General features: G+C 31.8%; 1 protein-coding gene across 2 annotated transcripts in view; it reads left to right on the top strand.

Moving 5' to 3' along the window:
- Window positions 1-22342, top strand: part of LOC111712522 (acid sphingomyelinase-like phosphodiesterase 3b) — a 44735-nt gene that overhangs the window by 3785 nt on the left and 18608 nt on the right. Inside the window, exons 3-10 of one of the 2 annotated variants that reach the window (XM_023487164.1) lie at window positions 1719-1787; window positions 7054-7144; window positions 8469-8531; window positions 10430-10469; window positions 11415-11452; window positions 13838-13916; window positions 15039-15112; window positions 17503-17564. In XM_023487164.1, coding sequence (XP_023342932.1) covers window positions 1719-1787; window positions 7054-7144; window positions 8469-8531; window positions 10430-10469; window positions 11415-11452; window positions 13838-13916; window positions 15039-15112; window positions 17503-17564 — 516 coding nt within the window. Of the gene's footprint in view, window positions 1-1718; window positions 1788-7053; window positions 7145-8468; window positions 8532-10429; window positions 10482-11414; window positions 11453-13837; window positions 13917-15038; window positions 15113-17502; window positions 17565-22342 lie in introns of both variants that reach the window. The other variant, XM_023487163.1, reaches the window with a different exon arrangement.

Below are 22342 nucleotides of genomic sequence, written 5' to 3'. Positions count from 1 at the left end.
TGTGAAAATTAAGATTTTGCCAAATTTTCAGATAATTTCGATGTTTTTTTCAAAAAATTAAAATAAACATTTGTTCTCGTAGAAATGCTTAAATTTCGACAGACTACATAGAAACCCAGCTTAGGCTTAATTTTCACTGTAAAATTCAACCCACTCATATTGGAGTTTTAAACCAAGCTAAGAATATTCCCGTGATTCTTCCGAATTCCCCAACCAATATCGTTTTACATAAAATATAGGTCGGATCGGTATTGCCGTTTTGATGTAGAATGTGAATTGTTAACAGAGAAATCTGCGAAAATTTTAGCTGGCAGATTTTCGAAAAAAAATTAAATTAAAAAGCATAAATTTACTTTTTTTAAAAAGAATAAACCATTTCTATATCAACAAAAAAAAATCTGTTTACACTGCACAGTGTAGTAATTCAAAATGAAATTTTTATCTTTAATTTTGTTTAAAATTGTAGAATTCCTATTTTTGTTTTCCATTTGATTTATAGATCTGCAGACCTGTTGCTTTTATATTATATCCAGTTGGTCTACACAGGTTGGAAGGGAAATAGATATAGCTTTTCTCTACTCGTAAATTTGTCAAGTAATCCCCCGTTCAAGGGGGGGCATGCCTCCCCATTCAAGGGGGGGCATACATTCCCATTCAAATCCATTCCCATACTTTGAATCGGTAATTCAGGATTTGAACCAACGCATTAAATTGAGTCCTTGCCCATGTTTCAATCAAATAAATCTAGAAATGTACAAACCTTCCTGAATTATACACACAACCTTTTTTCATGAAGAAATTAATCAATATTCCAATATTTGGTATAGAGGGGGTGCAGGGACAACAATGAAAAGAAAAGACACTGTCTTATATAATCAACCAATATGTGTAGAACTAAGGTTGGGGGATATGTATATAATCAATTATTATGTGTAGAACTATTTATATAATCAACCAATATGTGAAGAACTAAGGTGTGGGGGGGGTATTTATATAACCAACCAATATGTGTAGAACNGGGGGGGTATTTGTTTAAAGGGACTGTGAATGTAAATTCAAATGACTCCTTATTGATAAAGTGGCGTTTCCAATTCACTAAGGTTCCTTAAAAACTAAGTCTGATCTATTATGAATAAGCTATCGATGTTTATATAAAAAGCCCGAACCCCCATAAATCTAACAACACCCTACCCCATAAATCAAACCAATATCTTGCCCCCTATCCTGAATGTAATTTGTTCTATATATGATTCTTAAGCATATATATACAAATAAAAAGTAATTCCAAATCCAAAGAAAACCTTCATTTTGTTTTCCTTTACTTTTCTATCAGGGACCTTGTTTTCAAAGAATTCTAAAAGTTGGACCAAAAACTTTTCTTAATAAGATTAACTGGAAAACCAAAACAAAGTCTTTTGTTTCTCTCTGATTTCGACTTATTTATTTTTTGTACATTTTACACTTCACACTCTACACTCTACACTTCACACTCTACACTCTACACTCTACACTCTACACTCTACACTCTACACTCTACACTCTACACTCTACACTCTACACTCTACACTCTACACTCTACACTCTACACTCTACACTCTACACTCTACACCATACAATCTACACTCTACATTCTACACTCTACACTCTACACTCTACATTCTACACTCTACACTCTACACTCTACATTCTACACTCTACACTATATCTGAATATTTTAGGATATTTCTGGCAGTTAGATAGCTTAAATCTGAATCTAAACTACAGTATGCTGGGGGACAGGAACAAAAGTAAGCTATATATTATGTAATTTTGAAAAAACAAAACCAAATTTAACGAGTCCAAATGGAATTGTAAACTCCAGTTTATTTGAAATACCGTCCTAGGGGTAGTTAGAGCACGTTGTAGGGAGCTAGACACTCTTGAGATGGATATCCTTAATTCAGTTCACTTTGGTATAATTTTGACACAGTTTTATATCAATTTCTTGAGATAGGAACATCAAATAGAACTCTCGATCAACTCCTGAGATTCTCAGGTTTCAGCCTATACTCCCTTTCATTTTTTCTTTACAGTCCCTTTAAGCGGATTGGAAACGTGATTTCAAGTGAACCTTTATTAAAAAGGGATGTTTGTCCGATTCACAACGGTATCCTTGACAGTTTTTTTTCTATTCAAGTATGAATTAGATATCCATGTTTTTGTTTGTAAAAACTGTTTACTGTTTACTTTTTGAATTTTTTCAAAAACCTCCATAGTACATTGACCATTAAACTTAGAGTTTTTTTCATAAGCTGGCCTATATAAGTTGGACTAGGGATATCAGATATGTATCACTCCCCTATCATAACTATAAGGGCAATCTATATTAGACAAAAACAGTCCAATCAGCATGAGTTAAGAGAATTGTTTTCCCACATTTTACAATTTCCTGATCCCTAGGGATAAAAACTTTCTGATTTGTTCCAAATAAGGTAAATAACATTCTGTAACGGCAAAAACAAGATTTTATATCAATCGAAAATTGGTTAGTCACAAAAAATTGTTCTATCATTGCATAATTATGATTAAATAAATATATATACAGTCACGCAAATCTGCCCCTTTAGTAAAAGTAAATTCAACCTATATGCAGCATAAAGTCTGACCGCGTCAACCAGTTCCACCGGCTAGTCCTGTCCATAGAGCTAGGTAATGTAAAGACGGAACGGAAAGGTTACCCGGCTCGGAAATTCAAATGTACTACGGCTGCACCTGACAGTGAGAATAGAATTGAGAGTGTTACGCTCTAGTTATGAACGAAACACAGCAAAATTGTTAAGCATACTTAGAGCTTTTTCTCTCAATAATTTTTTTAAGCTATTCTTAAAATTGTTTACTTTATACCAAATCGCACTTACCATCTTTAATGTCGTCTTTCTATTCAACTGTTTTTATATGTTAGCCTATTTTTTTATTTTGGCCAGTATGTTTATTTGCTCTGACTCAGGGTTTATTTAAAAAATAAAAATCACACACAACGTTTTGGATTAAAAACCTTAAAGAAACAGATATGATTAAAAATCTCGAAAGGCGATCTCTATGTTTTAACCAGTACATGGCCACCGTTAACTAGGGTTTACAATCGGAATTCCGTTGCGCGGAATTGTGAGCAACTGCGCGGAATTGCACGCAACTGTTCTCGCATTGCGCGGAATACTGGGTAGTTGGGCAATGGCGCTCAGGTAAAATTCTCTTGTGTTGGAAACCCTACCGTAAACCCTATTGTAAACTAGACTGAAGGAGAAGGTAAAATCACAGGCAGCCGTAGTACATTTGAATTTCCGAGCCGGGTCAACCTTTCCGGTGCCAGTTTGTACTGTACCTAGCTATATGGACATGACTAGCCGGTGCAACAAGGTTGACGCGGTCAGACGTTATGCTTCATAGGTTCAATTTACTATTACTAAAGGGGCAGAGGTGTGTGAAATGTATGCTAAATTACTCGTAGGACTTTTTGACCTCGTAGCTCCTCTGGCTTTGCGCATGTATGCAAGTACAACAAATAACAAATTATCCAGTAACAACTTATTATAAATTTAAAACAATTTTGTTCTTCACATCTATAGTCCTTGAGTATAAGGAGTTATTAATGGAAAGATACAAAATTTCAATGTACATTGTACGTGCAATTTACTTTCACTTGACGTAATGACAGTTTCATAAATCGATATTTTATTTACAAATATCACTTGAGCAGATCTAAATATAAGTTCGAGTCAAAATGTTCTACTCCTTGTAAATTGAAAATTTGAACAAGTTTTGGCAAAAAATATAAAATGAAGGATCAAATATATTCTTTTAAGAGAATTTCTTTTACCATCAGCTGCTGATTGAAGATCAAATTTCATCATTCTTAGAAATCAAGAATTGTTTTGGAGTAGGTGGAAAGGGGGGATTCTGCACTTTATTGTTCTTATTTTACTGCACTGTACTGTAATGCATTTTCTATACTGATATGTACCTGACTGTACTGTACTGCATTTTACTTTACTGTACTTCACTTTTCTGTACTTTACTTTACTGTACTGTACTGAACTGTACTGTACTGTACTGTACTGTGCTGTACTGTACTGTACTGAACTGTTCCGTAATGCACTGTACTGTGCTGATTTATCATTAACTTATTATTGAAAATGAATTATATCATTGGATGGAAATTGTCAAAGAAATTGAGTCTTTGCCACAAACTCAATTTAATAATCCCTTTATCTTTGCAACAAAATTAGATTATTTGATCCAAAAGAATTTTGCAATATCTGAGGTCTACGACATAGTATTGTTGGATTATAAAATCAGAGTTTGTGACGTTGACTCAATTCCTTTGTCCAAAGTCTCGTCCAGTTTTGATCCTAAATTATTAAGAAGGAAAAGTGTTCGTGCATTTTAATATTTAGTAGATTACGCAATCTCAGAATTTCAGAGAAATAAAAAATAAAAATATTTTTTTTTCTGAGAATAAATTGAAAAATTAATTATGTTTTCCCGAATTTTGTTGAAAACAAATGGTTAGAAAATGCACTTTATAATTTCTTATCTTTTAAATTTTAGTAATTAAAGACTTGAAGCTGATATTTAACTGTCGGGAAATAATTTTAAACAGTATTTCCTAAAAAAACCAGTTTATTAATTTTACTAATAAAAAATACTTTGGAGTTCTTTTGGATAAAATGCTTTTGGATAAAATGTTTTTTGTATAGAAATTTAGTTTTTCTTAAAATTTGTTTATCCAAAAACTGGGTTTTAGAACGGGTTGTCCCGAAGTTGTTTGTTTTTGTCTGAAATCAAACAATTTTTAAAATATATAAAAACTGTAAAGTATAATATGAATTACAGGGATACCCAGAAAGAATGAGACTATAAAGACGTCTGTACAGAATTTATTCGCATTTTTGTTGAATTCAGGGTTCCCTCTTTACAGCTGTAAACTGGTTCCTTTCTTTGTTAAATCCTTTAATATATCATTTAAAGACTTTATTTCAGGCTAGAGCCCAAGTTCAACTATTAGATCGTAGAATATAAAAAATTGAAGGATGTCTTAAAAGGGACTGTTGTTAAGGAAAAAATAAACGGGGTTAAGGCTGAAACCTAATCACTACCTATATGAACTATCTGATGTCCCTGTATCTAGAAATTAATATAAAACTGTGTCAACGTCACACCAAAACTTATTTTTATTTGAGATGTGGAATCAAAGTTTTAAAAACATTATATTCAGCAAATACGCAACCAATCGGAAAATTACGATAACCCAGAGAAGCCTTCAAAGTCTCAACTTTTGTTAGATATTTAATTCGGTTTTTTGCAAAAGATTCTTCAAATGAATTGAGTCTGATGGTGTACACTATTGTTATTTCAAACTTTGATTATTTGATCTCATAGAATTCATAGTTTGAAATATCTAAGGTCTAAGACACTGTGTAGGAAAGATAAAGGTTTTAGAACATTAGAGTTTGTGGCAAAGACTCAATTCCTTTGCTTCAAAAGATTTTGTATGAGTGTCTGTGGGTAAAGTACTTAACAACCCTCTATTAAGTAAACAAACCTATGTAAGGCTAAGTAAACACATTGTGAGAAAGAATGTCTGGAGTAACAGTACATATTCTCAAATATGCAGTGCGACCCAAAAGTGCTTTTAAAGCTAAATCGTCTGTAGGTATCCTTAACTATAGTTGACGATTTTACAACAGAACGAATCTAACAATACACTAGAAATCTTTCTTTGTTTACATTTTTAGTGTACTACAGATTCCGGGAGAAATGGAAACAATTTCTTTCGAATCAATTTGCTTCCGTAAGGGACTGAAAGAACCTTTCCTGAAGTTGCTTTGATTTGAAATTAAGCAGAACCTTTTTTGCATGTCGAATTTAACAGAATTAAGAATTAATCAAACTTTTAATTGTTTATACATAGAGCTAGGTGTGACATGCTAAACAAATTTTGAAAGGAGTTTTCTCGAAAATGAAAGGGGGTATGGGCTTACGGCGAAAAATAAGCGCTTTTAATCGCTACTAATCTTACTTCTATCTGTTGCGTCTATAAGGAGAGAATTGTTAAAACGACTCATACCAGAGAACGTAGTGTTCATACAAATTCAGAAAGTTGCAATATTCAACTCAGTTCGTAAAAAAAAATCAATTTAATGTCAAACAAATCATTCAGATATCACAACCCATAATAATCGACGCGACATTCGTTTATAGTGGATATTTCATAATATTTTTTTTTTTAATGATCTGATAGTTACTTTTTTAAAAAGTATTCCTGTTCCGAGGATTTCTGATAATGAAGACAACATTTTCATACTTTCCAGTAATTATAAAAAATCCAGCGTCAGTGAAATATTATTTAAAAAACAAAATCAAAAATATTATGAAATATTAACTTTATACGAATGCGTCGAAAAATAATCGATGACTATTGTTTGTCATATCTAAATGATTTGTTTGGAATTAAATTGATTATTTTACGATCCGAATTGAATGTTGCAACTTTCTAAATTTGTATGGACTACGTTCTTTAGCAGGAGTCGTTTAAACAATTTTCTCCTCATAAACACAACAGATAAAAGTAAGATTAGTAGCGATCAAAAGTGATCAGTTTTCGCCTTGCCTATATACCCTTTCATTTTTCGTCTTAAGCCTATATACCCTTTCATTTTTCGCTTAAGGCCTTAAGCCTATATTCCCTTTCAAAGACGACCTAGTTTACAGTTTCAAAGACGAGATAGTTTACAGTTTCAAAGACGACCTAGTTTACAGTTTCAAAGACGACCTTGTTTACAGTTTCAAAGATGTCCTGGTTTACAGTTTCAAAGACGACCTTGTTTACAGTTTCAAAGACGACCTAGTTTACAGATTCAAAGACGACCTTGTTTACAGTTTCAAAGACGACCTAGTTTACAGTTTCAAAGACGACCTAGTTTACAGTTTCAAAGACGACCTTGTTTACAGTTTCAAAAACGACCTAGTTTACAGTTTCAAAGACGACCTAGTTTACAGTCTCTATCTGTTTAGATTGTGAATACTATCCGGGCACACCAGTTTATCAACGACCATCAGGACCTTTTGGAGATTATTCTTGTGATTCACCGATTGATCTTATTAGGTAATTCATCATCATCATCATCCTCATAATCATCATCATCAGGATCTTTATCATCATCATTTTAATCATGCATTATCATCATCATTATTATCATCATTGTCATAATTGTCATTATTATTGACATTATTATCATTATCATCGGTATCATCATCATCACCATCATCATCATCATCATCATCATCATCATCATCATCATCATCATCATCATCATCATCATCATTGTTAGCATCTTCATCATCATCATCATCGTCATCAGCATTATCATTATCCTTATCATTATAATCATCATCATCATCATCATCATCATCATCATCATCATCATCATCATCATCATCATCATCATCGTTAGCATCGTTAGCATCTTCATCATCATCATCATCGTCATCAGCATTATCATTATCCTTATCATTATCATCATCATCATCATCATCATCATCATCATCATCATCATCATCATCATCATCAATATCATTATCATCATCATCATCATCATCATCATCATCATCATCATAATTATCATCATGATCATAATTATCATCATCATCATATATCATTATCATCATTATCATTATCATAATTATCATCATCATCATCATCATCATCATCATCATCATCATCATCATCATCATCATCATCATCATCATCATCATCACCATCATCATCATCATTATCATCATCATCATCATCATCATCGTCATCATCATCATTATCATCATCATTATCATCATCATCATCATCATCATTATCATCATCACCATAATTATCATAATTATCATCATCATTATCATTATCATAATCATCATCATCCTCAACATCACGGAATTTTGAAATTTTGAAATTTTCATAACGAAAAGTTTTAAAAGTATCTTTTAAAGATTATTCTTAAGATTCGCCTCTTAACCTTATTCATTGACTTGTATGTATTAAAGGGACCGTTAACGTAGTTTTAAGTAATTTACAGAACAATTTTTAATGTTTTCACGACAATGATGTATGTGATATATTTGTTTTGATGCTGTAGAGCCAATTAAAGAATGTAACATTGTTTAAGATAAAGGGTTAAAGAGTACAGTTGCCAATCGGGAATGCCATTCTTTACGTCTAGAATTATATTGAGCTTGAATCTAGATGAATCTAGATGAATCTAGGTTCATCTAGATAAATCTAGATGAATCTAGATGAATCTAGATGACTCTAGATGAACCTAGATGAATCTAGATGACTCTGGATGAATCTAGATGAATCTAGATGAATCTAGATGACTCTAGATGAATCTAGATGAATCTAGATGAATCTAGATGAATCTAGATGAATCTATTCAAAGGTCTGCTACAGCATTTATGAAAACAATTCGAGGAGAGGAGTTTGATTTTCTGCTTTGGACCGGGTAAGTAAAGCTGTTTTATGAGTCGCAAAATTTTCTGAAAATTCTTTTTTATTTTTGTCCTAACTTTTGTGAGAAATTTGATCAAATGTGTTTTTTAATTTCATGCTAATATTGGCAGTTTTATTTATGGTTCAGCTTGTTTTAAGCAACAAACTTTTACGAAAATAAAAAATTTAAAACGATAACCAAAACCCTTTAAAAATGAACATAAACGGTTGAGAACAAATTAAAAAACGCACAATCTCCATTTCTCCTTGTTAAAAGAGTTCCATACACTTTTCGGAGATTTAATAAATCTTGAACAAAACATTAGGCCCGGACAAACCGTACCGACTTGAAAATGAAAAAAAAAATTAAACATCAAATAAACTTTGAAAATCCAATATTTAAGAGTAAATAGATTTTTTCAATCCTTTTCATAAAAATTGACAACAATCATTGACATACGGAAAACACTAGAAACTGTAGAATAAATGTCATTTTTTTATTGTTTTATAGAGTTGCAATCTTTAAACATCTTTTGGGCCAGATCCGCTGACAATTACAAAAAATCCATTTGATGCTTAAAAATGGATGCAAAATCCTTAGCAACATTAAACATTAAAAAAAGGCAATGAGAATTCCACTGAGGTAGGGATAGAAACGGTTTAACCAGTGCTTAACAGGAGTGACCGGCAATGTATATTAGTTGAACTGAGAATGTAGTTTTGTGGAAAAAGGAATTGAGTCTTTGCCACAAACTCAAATTTTCTTATCCATATATCTTGTAAGTCTAATGGTGTAAACACTTGGTATTTCAAACTTAGATTATTTGATCTAACAGAATTCCTAGTTTGAAATATTTAAGGTCTACGACATTGAGTTTAAAAGATTTAGAGATTGGGAAGTCAGAGTTTGTGGCAAAGACTCAATTTCTTTTACAGGATTCATTTGAAACATATAAAACGTTTCAATGATGTACAATTACTGAGTTTGAGCGCAAAGTCGACGTTCATAATCATTTATTTCGGTTGTTACGTTTTGAGAATTGTTATTCTTTAATTTGTTAAATAACGACGACAAAAAAAGTATCAAAAGTTCTACAGTAAACTAATCAGATGTTTTGGAACGTATTTCTCAATAAAAAAAAATTTTAATAAATCAATGTTAGAATCATTTAGTTCTTTTTCAGCATTTTATTGAATTTCTTATTCTTCACAAATTTGTTTTCAGATTTCTACAAATTCTTTAAATGTCGTCTTTTCAATAAAAAATTCCAGGAAGTCTACAGAAAATTATGAAGATTGAGACATTACATTAACTAATAACTAAATAAAAGATTACTTATTTTCTATGATGAGAGTTAATTTTTATTTTCTCATCCTGTTCCTAAACAACTAATTTATAGTTATAACTGTAGAATGTGTGTTACATATTTTGTCGTCGTTATTTTATAATTTAAAAAAAAAAATGATTCTCTAAATGTAACCATGCCCAAATGGATGATTTTTATAGTTGACTTGGCGCACAAACTCAGTAATTATACATCATTTAAAGGTTTTATATCCTAAAAAATTTCACCACAATACTACATTCTCAGTTCAACTACCAAACATTGCCGGTCACTCCATTTAAGGATACACATAAGTATTTGAATCGGCGGTAGGTAGTTATGTGACATAACTCAAATGTGGTAAATAGTAAGAAGTAGTTGAACTCCCTATAGTAAATTAAACCACTACTTTCGAACTTCCACCGGTAAGCAGTTCAACTAAACCTATGTATTTTAACTTCTTACTAAAAATTAAATCTGGTCCAGTGCATAGTTAAAAACATGTTTGAAGCTGTAAAGATGAAAATCATTTGATTTTGATTTAAAAAAATATTTTTCTCTCTTGCTTTCATGTTTTTCTTTTCAGGGATTCAGGACCGAACACCGGCAATCCTACTAATGCCAAGGAATCAAAAAATGTGTGTGAAATGTTAATTGAATTAATTTTATCCAAGAAAAAAAAAAAGAACAAAACTCTAGGGGAGGGAGGGATGGCTGCTCCCAGGGGGTTTCGAATTAATGTTACTAGCTTGGGAACCAGGCTTCTCTTCGAGTTTTATTACAAAAGTCAACCCTCTTACAATTTTTAAACCAAGCTAAAACATTTCTGATTTACCACCATCAACATTTGAGACAAATACTTGACTAGGGGTTCGTGAATTGTGATCAGAAATACAGAGATTATTACTTTATAGAAATTAGATTTGTCTTTACAAATATTCTGAAGATAATCTTTTTTTCGAGCAGTTTCTTCTCAAAAAGTTCTTTGCTAATTTATGTAACAAAGACAAGGAAGGAAGAATTTATCTATTTTTAAAATAGAAAATTATGAAGAAATATTCATCATACACATAAAGTGTTTATTTCGGACAATTTTCTCCATTATTTATGTGGTATAAATCCACGAGTCACGACCATAGTAAAACCACAATTGTGAAAAATCATTTTTAAAAGTTAAAAACATGGATTACACCTTAATTATCATTCTTACGCAGAAAAAGCACCGAATTGTAAATCGTATAGGTCACTTTTAAAGGGTCAATCTATACTTTTACCCCTTCTAATGTCTCTTTAGAGCGATATCATTTTATAAGTTCCAAGATGCTTTTTCAAAGAGGAATTTTTTAGTAATATGAGAATCGTTTCTTATAAAGAGGAATTTCTTAAAAATCTGCGAATCGTTTTTTAAAAATGCCGCGGGCGCTAGTTACCACTTTCCATACAGGAAACCCCTTCGTGCTCTAATAAAGGTTTACAAATCATTTTTTTCTAATGGATGACATATTTGAAATATGGAGTTTTTCTAAATATTAATTCTTTTTAGTGCAAATGAACATTTTTAAAATATCTAGGTTCAGATGTACATTGATGAGATGACACAATTGCTCAGGAACTTTTTCAATTTTTCATTAAAAAAATCCACAAAAATATAATTTTGTGATCTCACCTTAAAGTGAAAACTATTTGAAATGTTTTAGCTGAAATAATTATAGAGGAATGCATTGCAATCATTTAACATGAACAGGGCTGCGGGGCAATTTTGATAGAAAGGAAAGGACCACTCAAGGACCACTCAAGGACCACTCAAGGACCACTCAAGGACCACTCAAGGAACACTCAAGAACCATTCAAGGTCCACTCATGGACCACTCAAGGAATACTCAAGGACCACTCAAGGACCACTCAAGGACCATTCAAGAGCCACTCAAGGACCACTCAAGGACCCCTCAAGGACCACTCAAGGACCACTCAAGGACTACTCCAGGACCACTCAAGGACCCCTCAAGGACCACTCAAGGACCACTCAAGGACCACCCAAGGAACACTCAAAAACCACTCAAGGAACACTCAGGGACCACTCAAGGACCACTCAAGGACTACTCAAGGATCACTGAAGGACCCCTCAATGACCATGCTCAAGGACCACTTCAGGATCACTCAAGGACCCCTCAAGGACCACTCAAGGACCACTTAAGGACTACTCAAGGATCACTGAAGGACCCCTCAATGACCATGCTCAAGGACCACTTCAGGATCACTCACGGACCCCTCAAGGACTACTCAAGGACCACTCAATGACCACTAAAGGACCACTCAAGGACCACTCAAGGACCCCTCAAGGACCACTCAAGGACCACTCAGGGACCCCTAGCTCAAGGACTACTCAAAGACCACTCAAGGACCATTCAAGTACCACTAAACAAAAATTGTGATTTTCCAATCCCTTCATTTGATGAACAAGTTGGAGTGATTGTGAAAGACCTTTGATAATTTGAAAAATTCTATCTATGGCAGAATTTAAAGTTATATTAAATAGTCTACGACATCATGTTGAATAGATTCAGAGTTTTTGACGAGTGCTTAGTTCTTAATTGTATTGACCCCTCCCCCCCCCAAAAAAAAAGAAACTTTAAAAATTAGGGGGGGGGGGGGGGGGGTTCGTTCTACGATACTTTTTCAAATTATGTTTAAAAGCTCATATTCTTTAGTCTATAAACTATATTTTTTTAGTAGTTGTGTAGTATTTGAAGAAATAGAAATATTAGTCGATTAATAATTCATGTAGAGTGAGTTTAGTAATGGGCACTGACAGTGTTCATTAACCATTACCCTTTTTAGTTCTGCCCCCCCCCTCCCACCGAGGCAAAGTCAAATAGTATATTTTTATAAATCTGAACTAAGACTCCATAGCTAAATGAACAGCTATTGATGATTTTTTACTTCCATAATGTTGTGGATTTCACTGATTTAAAGTTTTACAACTATTAAGATGATATTTCTATTTGACTTATTAACGTTTCTTGAGTTTTAAAATGAATAAAATCTGAAAATTTAGTTTTTGAAAACTTTAATCCTGGTGTTAACCACATTTAAGGCGCCGAAAAAGCATTTGATTTATAATTCATAATTAGCCACTTAGAGTCAGCCATAGAAAATTTATACATTTATGGTTTTTTCTCCAAACCAAAAAAAGCTTTTTTTGAATAATTGTTCTTACAATGATCGATATTTTAAATTTGCTTTACTATTAAAGTTAGTGACCGGCAATGTATGGTAGTTGAATTTTTTAGGATTCATTTGTGACATATAGAACGTTTTAATGTTGTCTATAATTTACTGAGTTTAAGCCCAAAGTTGACCTTCAAAATCATTCAGTTGGGTGGTTACGTTTTGAGAATTAATTTTTTTTAAATTATTGAATAACAACGACAAAAAATATAAAAAATATTCTACAGTAAACTATTTACATGTAAACGAACATATTTCCCAATTGAAATGTTCTCAATAAAACAATGTTAATATCAGTTATGTCTTTTTCATCAATATATTTAGTTTCTTATTCTTTGAATTTGTTCACAGATTTCTTCAAATTCTTCAAATATCGTCTTTTCATTAAAAATTCCAGGAAATCTACAGAAAATGTTTGTAAACAATGAAACATTACAGAAACCAATAGCTGAATAAAATTACTTATTTTTTTTTATTTTTTAAACCTGTTTTTTTAATTGTCGTCGTTAGTGAATATTTTTTGAAAACTGATTCTCTAATTCATCCCTAAAAATGAACGGTCTATGAGCATTTTAAATATTTAATTTGCGTTCTTGCTGAACAAATATGCAGCGTAAAAACGTCTCATTGATCTCAAATGATTCCGCAAAAATGTCTCCACAATAAATTACATTCTAAGTTCAACTTCTATACATTGCCGAACACTCCCTTAAAAGGTTAAAGTTTAAGTTATATGCATCTTGTATTAATTGAGAATGTATGCCAGGGAGGAGTTTCCCTATTCTTCGATTTACCCTGTACTTGGTGATAGGGATACATTTCATCATAAACCAGATACTACACAGGTAGGGTATATCCTGTACTTGGTGATAGGGATACATTTCATAATAAACCAGATACAACACAGGTAGGGTATATCCTGTACTTGGGGATAGGGATACATTTCATAATAAACCAGATACAACACAGGTAGGGTATATCCTGTACTTGGGGATAGGGATACATTTCATCATAAACCAGATACTACACAGGTAGGGATTATCCTGTACTTGGTGATAGGGATACATTTCATCATAAACCAGATACAACACAGGTAGGGTATATCCTGTACTTGGGGATAGGGATACATTTCATAATAAACCAGATACAACACAGGTAGGGTATATCCTGTACTTGGGGATAGGGATACATTTCATCATAAACCAGATACAACACAGGTAGTATCCTGTACTTGGGGATAGGGATACATTTCATCATAAACCAGATACTACACAGGTAGTATCCTGTACTTGGGGATAGGGATACATTTCATCATAAACCAGATACTACACAGGTAGGGATTATCCTGTACTTGGGGATAAGGATACATTTCATCATACACTAGATACTACACAGGTAGTATCCTGTACTTGGGGATAGGGATACATTTCATTATAAACCAGATACTACACAGGTAGGGTATATCCCGTACTTGGGGATAGGGATACATTTCATCATAAACCAGATACTACACAGGTAGGGTATATCCTGTCCTTGGGGATAGGGATACATTTCATCATAAACCAGATACTACACAGGTAGGGTATATCCTGTACTTGGTTATAGGGATACATTTCATCATAAACCAGATACAAGTACAACACAGGTAGGGATGGGCAATGGGCATGGGTTATACATATGATTTACTTACGTTATACTTACGTTAATTTTTACGTAATGCTTACTTTATACTTACTTTACACTTACGTTATACTTACGTTATACTTAAACTTTACTTACATTAAACCTACGTGAAACTATCGGTTACACTTACATTATACATACGTTATACATGTGTTATACTTACATTATTCTAACGTTTTACTTACGTTATATTATGTTAAACTTATGTTAAATATTTGTTACACTTATGTTAACAAAAGATAAAAAGGTGCAATATTCTAACGTTATCATTCCTACACTTCTAGGGGGGACAGAAGGATACAAGTCCTAACCAATCACCTCTGGGAGACGCTTCAGCATTGGACACGGAGCTATACAGGAAACCTTGCAGTTTATAAAAAATCTTAGGCGGTCAATTTTTTCATTCAGTGGGACCGATACAACCTTGGAATAGAAAAAAAGTTATCAGACCCCAGTTAATGAACTTGATTCACTTGATAAGCTGATTTCATACCTACTGGTATACCTAACTATTGGATTTTTGACAACAAAATACACAAAATACAAAATAATTAAAGGTCGTCTTTTTATTCCACAGTGAACAGGTCCCACTGAATGCACAATGCACATTAATAAAGAACTTCAAATGTTTATATTGCAAATGTAGTATACATTACTAAGCTCTTTATTTTTAACTTTTGTGAGCATTTTCTCTTTGTACGATATAATACAATAACAAAAAAAGTTGGTGACAAATTTTTGTGATTTTGAGCATCTAATTTGGGGTCAGTCACGTGACATGTTGTCCTACAAATATTTTGACGTTTATCGGTTACAAACAGACACCCACACACGCAAAGCATATATAATATATAAGATGCAACTAGAAATTTTGCCTAAATTCAAAATTGGCGAAACAAGAAGAGGTCAAAGCCAATGAGTTTTTTTTGCCACAAACTCTAATTTTGTATCCCTTTATCTTTGCAATCCCATGTCGCAGACCTTTGATATTTCAAACTGGCAATTCTGATGGATCAAATAGTCTAAGTTTGAAATATCAAAGGCTTACCCCATTAGAGTGGAAATATATATTTTTGTTATTTTAGTTCAGTCAACAGCTTTTATTTTTTTATTTTGATTTAAACGTTATTAACTATTCAGCTCTTGGACTTCTTGACACTATAAATGTATAACTCCAAAACTCTTAAACTCTATAACTCCATTATTATTAATCTCTCTATAGCTCCATAACTCCATAACTCTTAAACTCTATAACTTCATAATTATTAATCTCTATAGCTCCATAACTCCATAACTCTTAAACTCTATAACTTCATAATTATTAATCTCTATAGCTCCATAACTCCATAACTCTTTAACTCTATAACTCCATAACTCTATAACTGTGTAACTCCAACCGTATAACTTTATTATTTTATAAATATAAATTTTCCTTATTGGCAAAAAAGGTTTTCACTCTCGCAGACCGAAAAAAACTTTCGATATATTTTTATGTCCTTATCAGTCCTACAGAAAATTATCAAAATTATTACATAGAGTTAAATGAACAAATTATAATAATAAAAAAGGCAATTTACAGAAAAAGTGAACAAACCTGGGGGAAAAGATTTAGGGGAAAATAGAAATAAAATTTGTTTAACTCCATAGGTCTGTAACCAGGGAGTAAGGAATAGAAGGGAGATATAACTGACGCGGTTCGCCCTACTTTATGAATATACATGCTTTGCAGACGGTACTCCATTTGTATAAGAAATATTCAGAATAGGTTATTGTATACGAGGTAATTGTACATCAGAAAAATATTTCTTATTGAATGATGTACCGTCTGCAAAGCATGTATAATAATATGATAGGGAGAACCGCGTTAGTTATATCTCCCTTCTATTCCTTACTCCCTGTCTGTAACTCTGTAACTCCATATTTCCCAATTGTTTATTCCCCCCCCCCCCCCTCACTACCCTTCAACTTCCTTCTAAGAGTTGTAAATCAAAATGACCAATAAATATATTTAGGCAGGCGGGGTCTAGGGGGAAGGGGAGCTTTGTATGGGGGTGGCGGGCTATGCAGTATTTCTTCTTTCAGACTCGAAAGCCTTATTCTATTTTATACCGAGCTGCAGTTTAATTTGAAAGTTTGGTATATATCTGTTTGTTTTAAAATTTTTTGTTGGGCTTATTGAAAATCTAAATCTGATGAATTATCCTTTCGGTGCATGTTTAGACTAACGGAGTAAAAAAATAAAATATTCATTGTATTAAGATGATATATCAATTGAGCAAATATTTTACGGTTACCACTGTATTAACTGGTATTTATTTAGATCATGTTGTCTCTATATCACGCACCTCTGCCCCTTTAGTAAAAGTAAATTCAACCTATTTGAAGCATAAAGTCGGACCGCGTCAACATTGTTGCACCGTCAAGTCTGTCCATAGAGCTAGGTACAGTACAAACTGGGACCAAAAAGGTTGACCCGGCTCGGAAATTCAAATGTACTACGGTTGCCCGTAAAATACGTTTGGAAGAAACCCATATTCGACTTATATACAGAAAGTGTAAAGAAAACGTTTAGAAAACGTTGATATTCTTTTATAGTGACAAAATATACTGTATGTAAGTTAAGGTAAGTTAAAACCAAAAACGTTGCGATATTTTAAAATAGTCAATCCGGTCTTAACACCTGGAGCACAATTTTAATGGCTGCCTAGACCTTTGTAAAGTTTATGCTATAAACTCTGGACGATTTAGATATGTTTCTGAAATATGGAATACCTGGCTTCCTCCATCAGCTGTACAAACACTAAAAAAAGGTAAATATAGACATGCTGAATACATGTATTGATATATTTGTGTATATATATATATATTGTTCAAAGAATTTTGACTACAGAGGATCGTTATGAGACGTGAAACATTATATTTAATATAATTCTTTTTTAATAAAATGTGAAGTTTAAAAACTAAAATTGTATATATATATGAAAATTTTACATATCAGTCCTTCCCCCACCTTTCAGGCTAGAAGTGACGTGTGGTTTGTAAATATATGTATATATATATATTTATATAAATATATTATCAATAAATTTACTAGTAACCCTTTAAAGTAAATTTTCTTTGATTTGTTGTTTTTTAAGCGAACGTTCTTTCAGCGATCTTACTTTGCTGCTTAATTTTTCATGGATACTTTGTTCAATTTTGGTGGATTTTCAGAAATGGAAAAATCTTAATTTTAGGTCAATATTTTTCAACTTTGGCAAGCGGTAAACCTTTAAGGGCCGGGTAGTAAATAAAGAACAATTGGTGCACGATCGGTTAAGTCCTTTTGACATCTGTTTGATTACAAACTCTTTGAACTCTTTGCAAAATACCATATGTAAAATTTTTAGGACAAAAATTCACTTTGTTCGATCTCATTCTGTATCTTCATTTATATAGAGTTTAGATCTATCTTTGAAATATTTTAAAAGTTTAGTTTTATCTTTGAAATATTTTAAAAGTTTAGTTTTATCTTTGAAATATTTTAAAAGTTTAGTTTTATCTTTGAAACATTTTAAAAGTTTAGTTTTATCTTTGAAATATTTTGAAAGTTTAGTTTTATCTTTGAAATATGTAAAAAGTTTGCCGTTTTATTGTGTTGTATATCTAGAGAAAACATTTTAAATTAACAATTTTCATGAAAGCCGGGGTTGTATTATTTTAATTGTTTCCTGCGTTTGAAATGATTTATTGCCTCAAACTTAATGCACCAATATATTTGGTTCGTTTCTTCAGTTAAAATTAAATCACGTTTTTGGACTATGGTTCAACAATCTGTAAGCTTAAAGAGTTTTAATTTTTTTTTAAATCTTTTTATTTATGCCACATTTGACAAAAAAAGAGAAACAAAAGAGGAAAATGCAAAAATTTGACGTTTAATTTATCAAATTATCAAAATTCACGGTTTCGTAAATTAATTCAAAAAGACTTTGTATTTAGACAGGTATTATCTATAGAAAAAAACAGGTCCTTTCAGTTGAAAAAAACCATTTACAAAAAATCTATAAAAAAAGTTTGTTTATGAAATTTATAATTAGGGTAAAGTTATTTCTCCGACTTATGAACAATGGTAAAATCTTGATGCCAAATTTTAAAAAAATACTTTGACTTAATCAACGATAAAAAAGTTTTTTCCATATCAAAGTTTTCAGCTTTACAAAGTTTAATCTTGTAAGGAAGAATAAAGCTAGCAAGAATGTTTCATGTTAGAAGATTTTTTTTAGATGTAGATATATTTAAACATTACTGAAATCATATATTGTAAGATTATTTAGGGTGTAACAAAAAAAGGTCATTCTTGGGTTTCGGAGCCCACTCAAGAGTCAAAAAATTAGGTTTTTAATTTTTTAACTCTGGAAGATTTTTTTCTTCATATTTTTTTGGGTTTTTGTTGAAAAGAGGGTCAAAATAAAAGAGTTATGGTCTTTTTCCATTTGATCACCCATTTCTTGGGACACCCTGTATAATATGTACGACAGTATCTTATTGAAATATATGCAAATCCGTCCAAGATTTGCAAATCTGTTTCAAATTTGAGATTTTAATCTAAACAAAAACCTTGACTGGAAGTTGAGATATTTTATAAAACATTTTGTGCATTTTATAAACTTTTAGAAAATGTAGATTTTTAATCCTGAGCAATAATAGTATTAATAATAATCTTAATTAATTAATCTTTGACAAAAAATTGAAATTGACATCTTTTAAAAAATATATTTTTGCATAATTTACACAAGTTACACAGTTCATCCCAATTAATACAAATTTATTTTTCATAACAAACTTTAAATCTTTAAAAAATTAATTCAAATTTTATATTTTAATCTATATAAAAACCTTCACTTGAAGTTAAGATCTTAAAAAACATTTTATGCGTTTTATACACTTTTAGAAAATTTGGACATTTAGTCTTAGTCTACAAATTGATGATTATATTAACAGTACAAGTATAAAGCAATTAGGTGGAAAATAGCTCTTGGCTGTTTTGATTATTTTTTCCACCTAATTTTGATAATAATAACAAAACATTTCAATTAAATAGATTTAAGAAGAACTATTAGAGATCACGGTGCGAATTTATCTTATGCAAAATAGTTATATATTGATTAGAATAACTAGAGTTTAAAGTAATTTTCTGACATATTCACAACAAATATCAAAAAGCATATGTAATTAGTTTTACATGAATAGCAATTCGGTTTATAACACATTGTAATGTAATTTTCTAAAAAAGAATTTAATATTAATCTTATAATTTTATGATAATCAATAAAAAATTAGATTTTGATCTAAAGAAAAAAAAGCAGAGATCTTTTAAAACAACTTTTAGTAAGTAGGAATGCACTCTCTTTAGCAAAAATTTTATCTATTTTGCTTTTTATTTCCTTTTTCTTGTTTGATTTTATCATTAAAACTTTTATTGAGTAAATAAAACTAAATAAAGTGGCTAAACTTAGGAGATTAAAATTGACATTTAACAATATTAAGTAAAGTTTAAAATATTGCAACAGAGTTAATTTTAACTTTCGGATCTGTAATAAAATGAAATATTTAAAGTGCACAGCCTTCTCAGAGAAATCAAAATAGAAATTATGCACAAAAAGTACGTTTATACGAGAAAAATAGAGTTGAAAATGAAGAACCTACTCCTGTATGCCGACTGCCGAGTCCATTAGCAACTCTAGTATGCCGAGTCCATTACCACCTGATCAATCAGGGTTCAGCCATGTGTGTGTTGTTTATTCTAAACCAATAGAAATTGAATGACGGTAACATCTATCTTTCTATCTAGCTCATTAACCAATGAGAGAAATCGACACCATGACAGTAAATGGAAATATTTACTTCTACTGAAACTATAGTGTAGCGCCTGATCCAATCAGGGTTCGATCATGTGTTTGATGTCTATTCTATACCAATAGAATAACATCTATCTTTCTATCAATCTCAATATCCAATTAGAGATATAAATCCTTCAATCGGCGCTAACAGTAAATGAAAATATTTACTTCTACTGAAACTATGGTGGACCACTAACAATTTAACTAGAACACCGTTGAATGTGGTTTAATTTTTTTTAAATTTACGAGCAAATGTACCCGTCGTTGCATTAGTCAGTTCGAAACTAAAATGTTCGAAATCGTACTACACTCGAGTGGTTTTAGAACCCCTCAGACGCACGCCAATCTGCCCCTTTGGTAAAAGTAAATTCAACCTACATGAAGCATAAAGTCTGACCGCGTCAACCTTGTTGTACCGGCTAGTCCTGTCCATAGAGCTAAGTACAGTACAAACTGGGACCGGAAAGGTTGTCCCAGCTCGGAAATTCAAATGTACAACGGCTGCCCGCGGCCGGGTTAATTTCATTATTAGACAGATCAAACCCACGTAGATATGTTGCCAGGGAAGCAAATTTTACATATATAATATTTAAGTTTGATCATATCAAACTTAGGTAAATTAAACGTCAGATTGGAATTGAAATGTTTTCAATCATATCTTAACCAAATATGTTATGAATTTTCAATATGTAACCAGATACATCTGCTTTTTTTCGCATATTTTTTTTGCGTGAATTCAAAATTAGAAGAGGTACGACACTAGTTTCAGTAGAACACTATAGTTTCAGTAGAACACTATAGTTTCATCAGAAGAACACTATAGTTTCAGTAGAACACTATAGTTTTATCAATAGAACACTAGTTTCAGTAAAACACTATAGTTTCAGTAGAACAATATAGTTTCAGTAGAAAAATATAGTTTGAGTAGAACACTATAGTTTCAGTAGAACAATATAGTTTCAGTAGAATGGGAAAGAATTGTCTGGGGATAATAAACATCCCCCACCAGAATCCTAACCGGCCTATTATCCTGATTTGTCTAGCGTGTTGCTGTTTTCCGTCAAGAACTATAGTTTCAGAAGAAGTAAATATTTCCATTTACAGTTAGCACCGATTAAAGGATTCTTAACTCTAATTGGATATTGAGATAGATAGAAAGATATATCCTACTGCCTTATAATTTCTATTGGTTCAGTGTCCGAATTTAATGAATTTAAGCCGTGTCTCAAATCACCCTAAACCCGGCTTCAATTGAGCGCTGGCTTAAATATTAAAAAATTGAATACAGTTTTAAGTGGCACCAACCATATTTGAGCCCCGGCTTAAATTTAAGCCGCGGTTCAAATTCTTTAAATTCGGCCCCAGAATAGACAACAAACACATGACTGAACCCTGATTGGATCAGGCGCTAATGGAATCGGCATACAAGTGTGAAAAAATCATATGTCCATTTGCTGATAGCACTGAATAAAGGATTCATATATCTAATTGGAAATAGATAGATAGAAGATTTTTAAGCCCATAACAAGTCTTAAAAACCCCTAACCACTCATTTTTCTTGAACAAGCTATAATATATATATAATATATATTATTGTATAAAAATTGCTCTTATTGATGATAGATTTTTCTTTTTTTCTGGAGAACTAGAAAAGATAAATGTATTAGTTGAACAATTGTTTAAGAGAAACAGAAAGAAAAGATAAAGAT

The sequence above is a fragment of the Eurytemora carolleeae genome, unplaced genomic scaffold (assembly GCF_000591075.1).
Source record: "Eurytemora carolleeae unplaced genomic scaffold, Eaff_2.0 scaffold1277, whole genome shotgun sequence".
NCBI lineage: Eukaryota > Metazoa > Arthropoda > Copepoda > Calanoida > Temoridae > Eurytemora > Eurytemora carolleeae.
The sequence above is the reverse complement of the archived record's forward strand: the minus strand, read 5'-3'. Positions and strand labels throughout refer to the sequence as shown.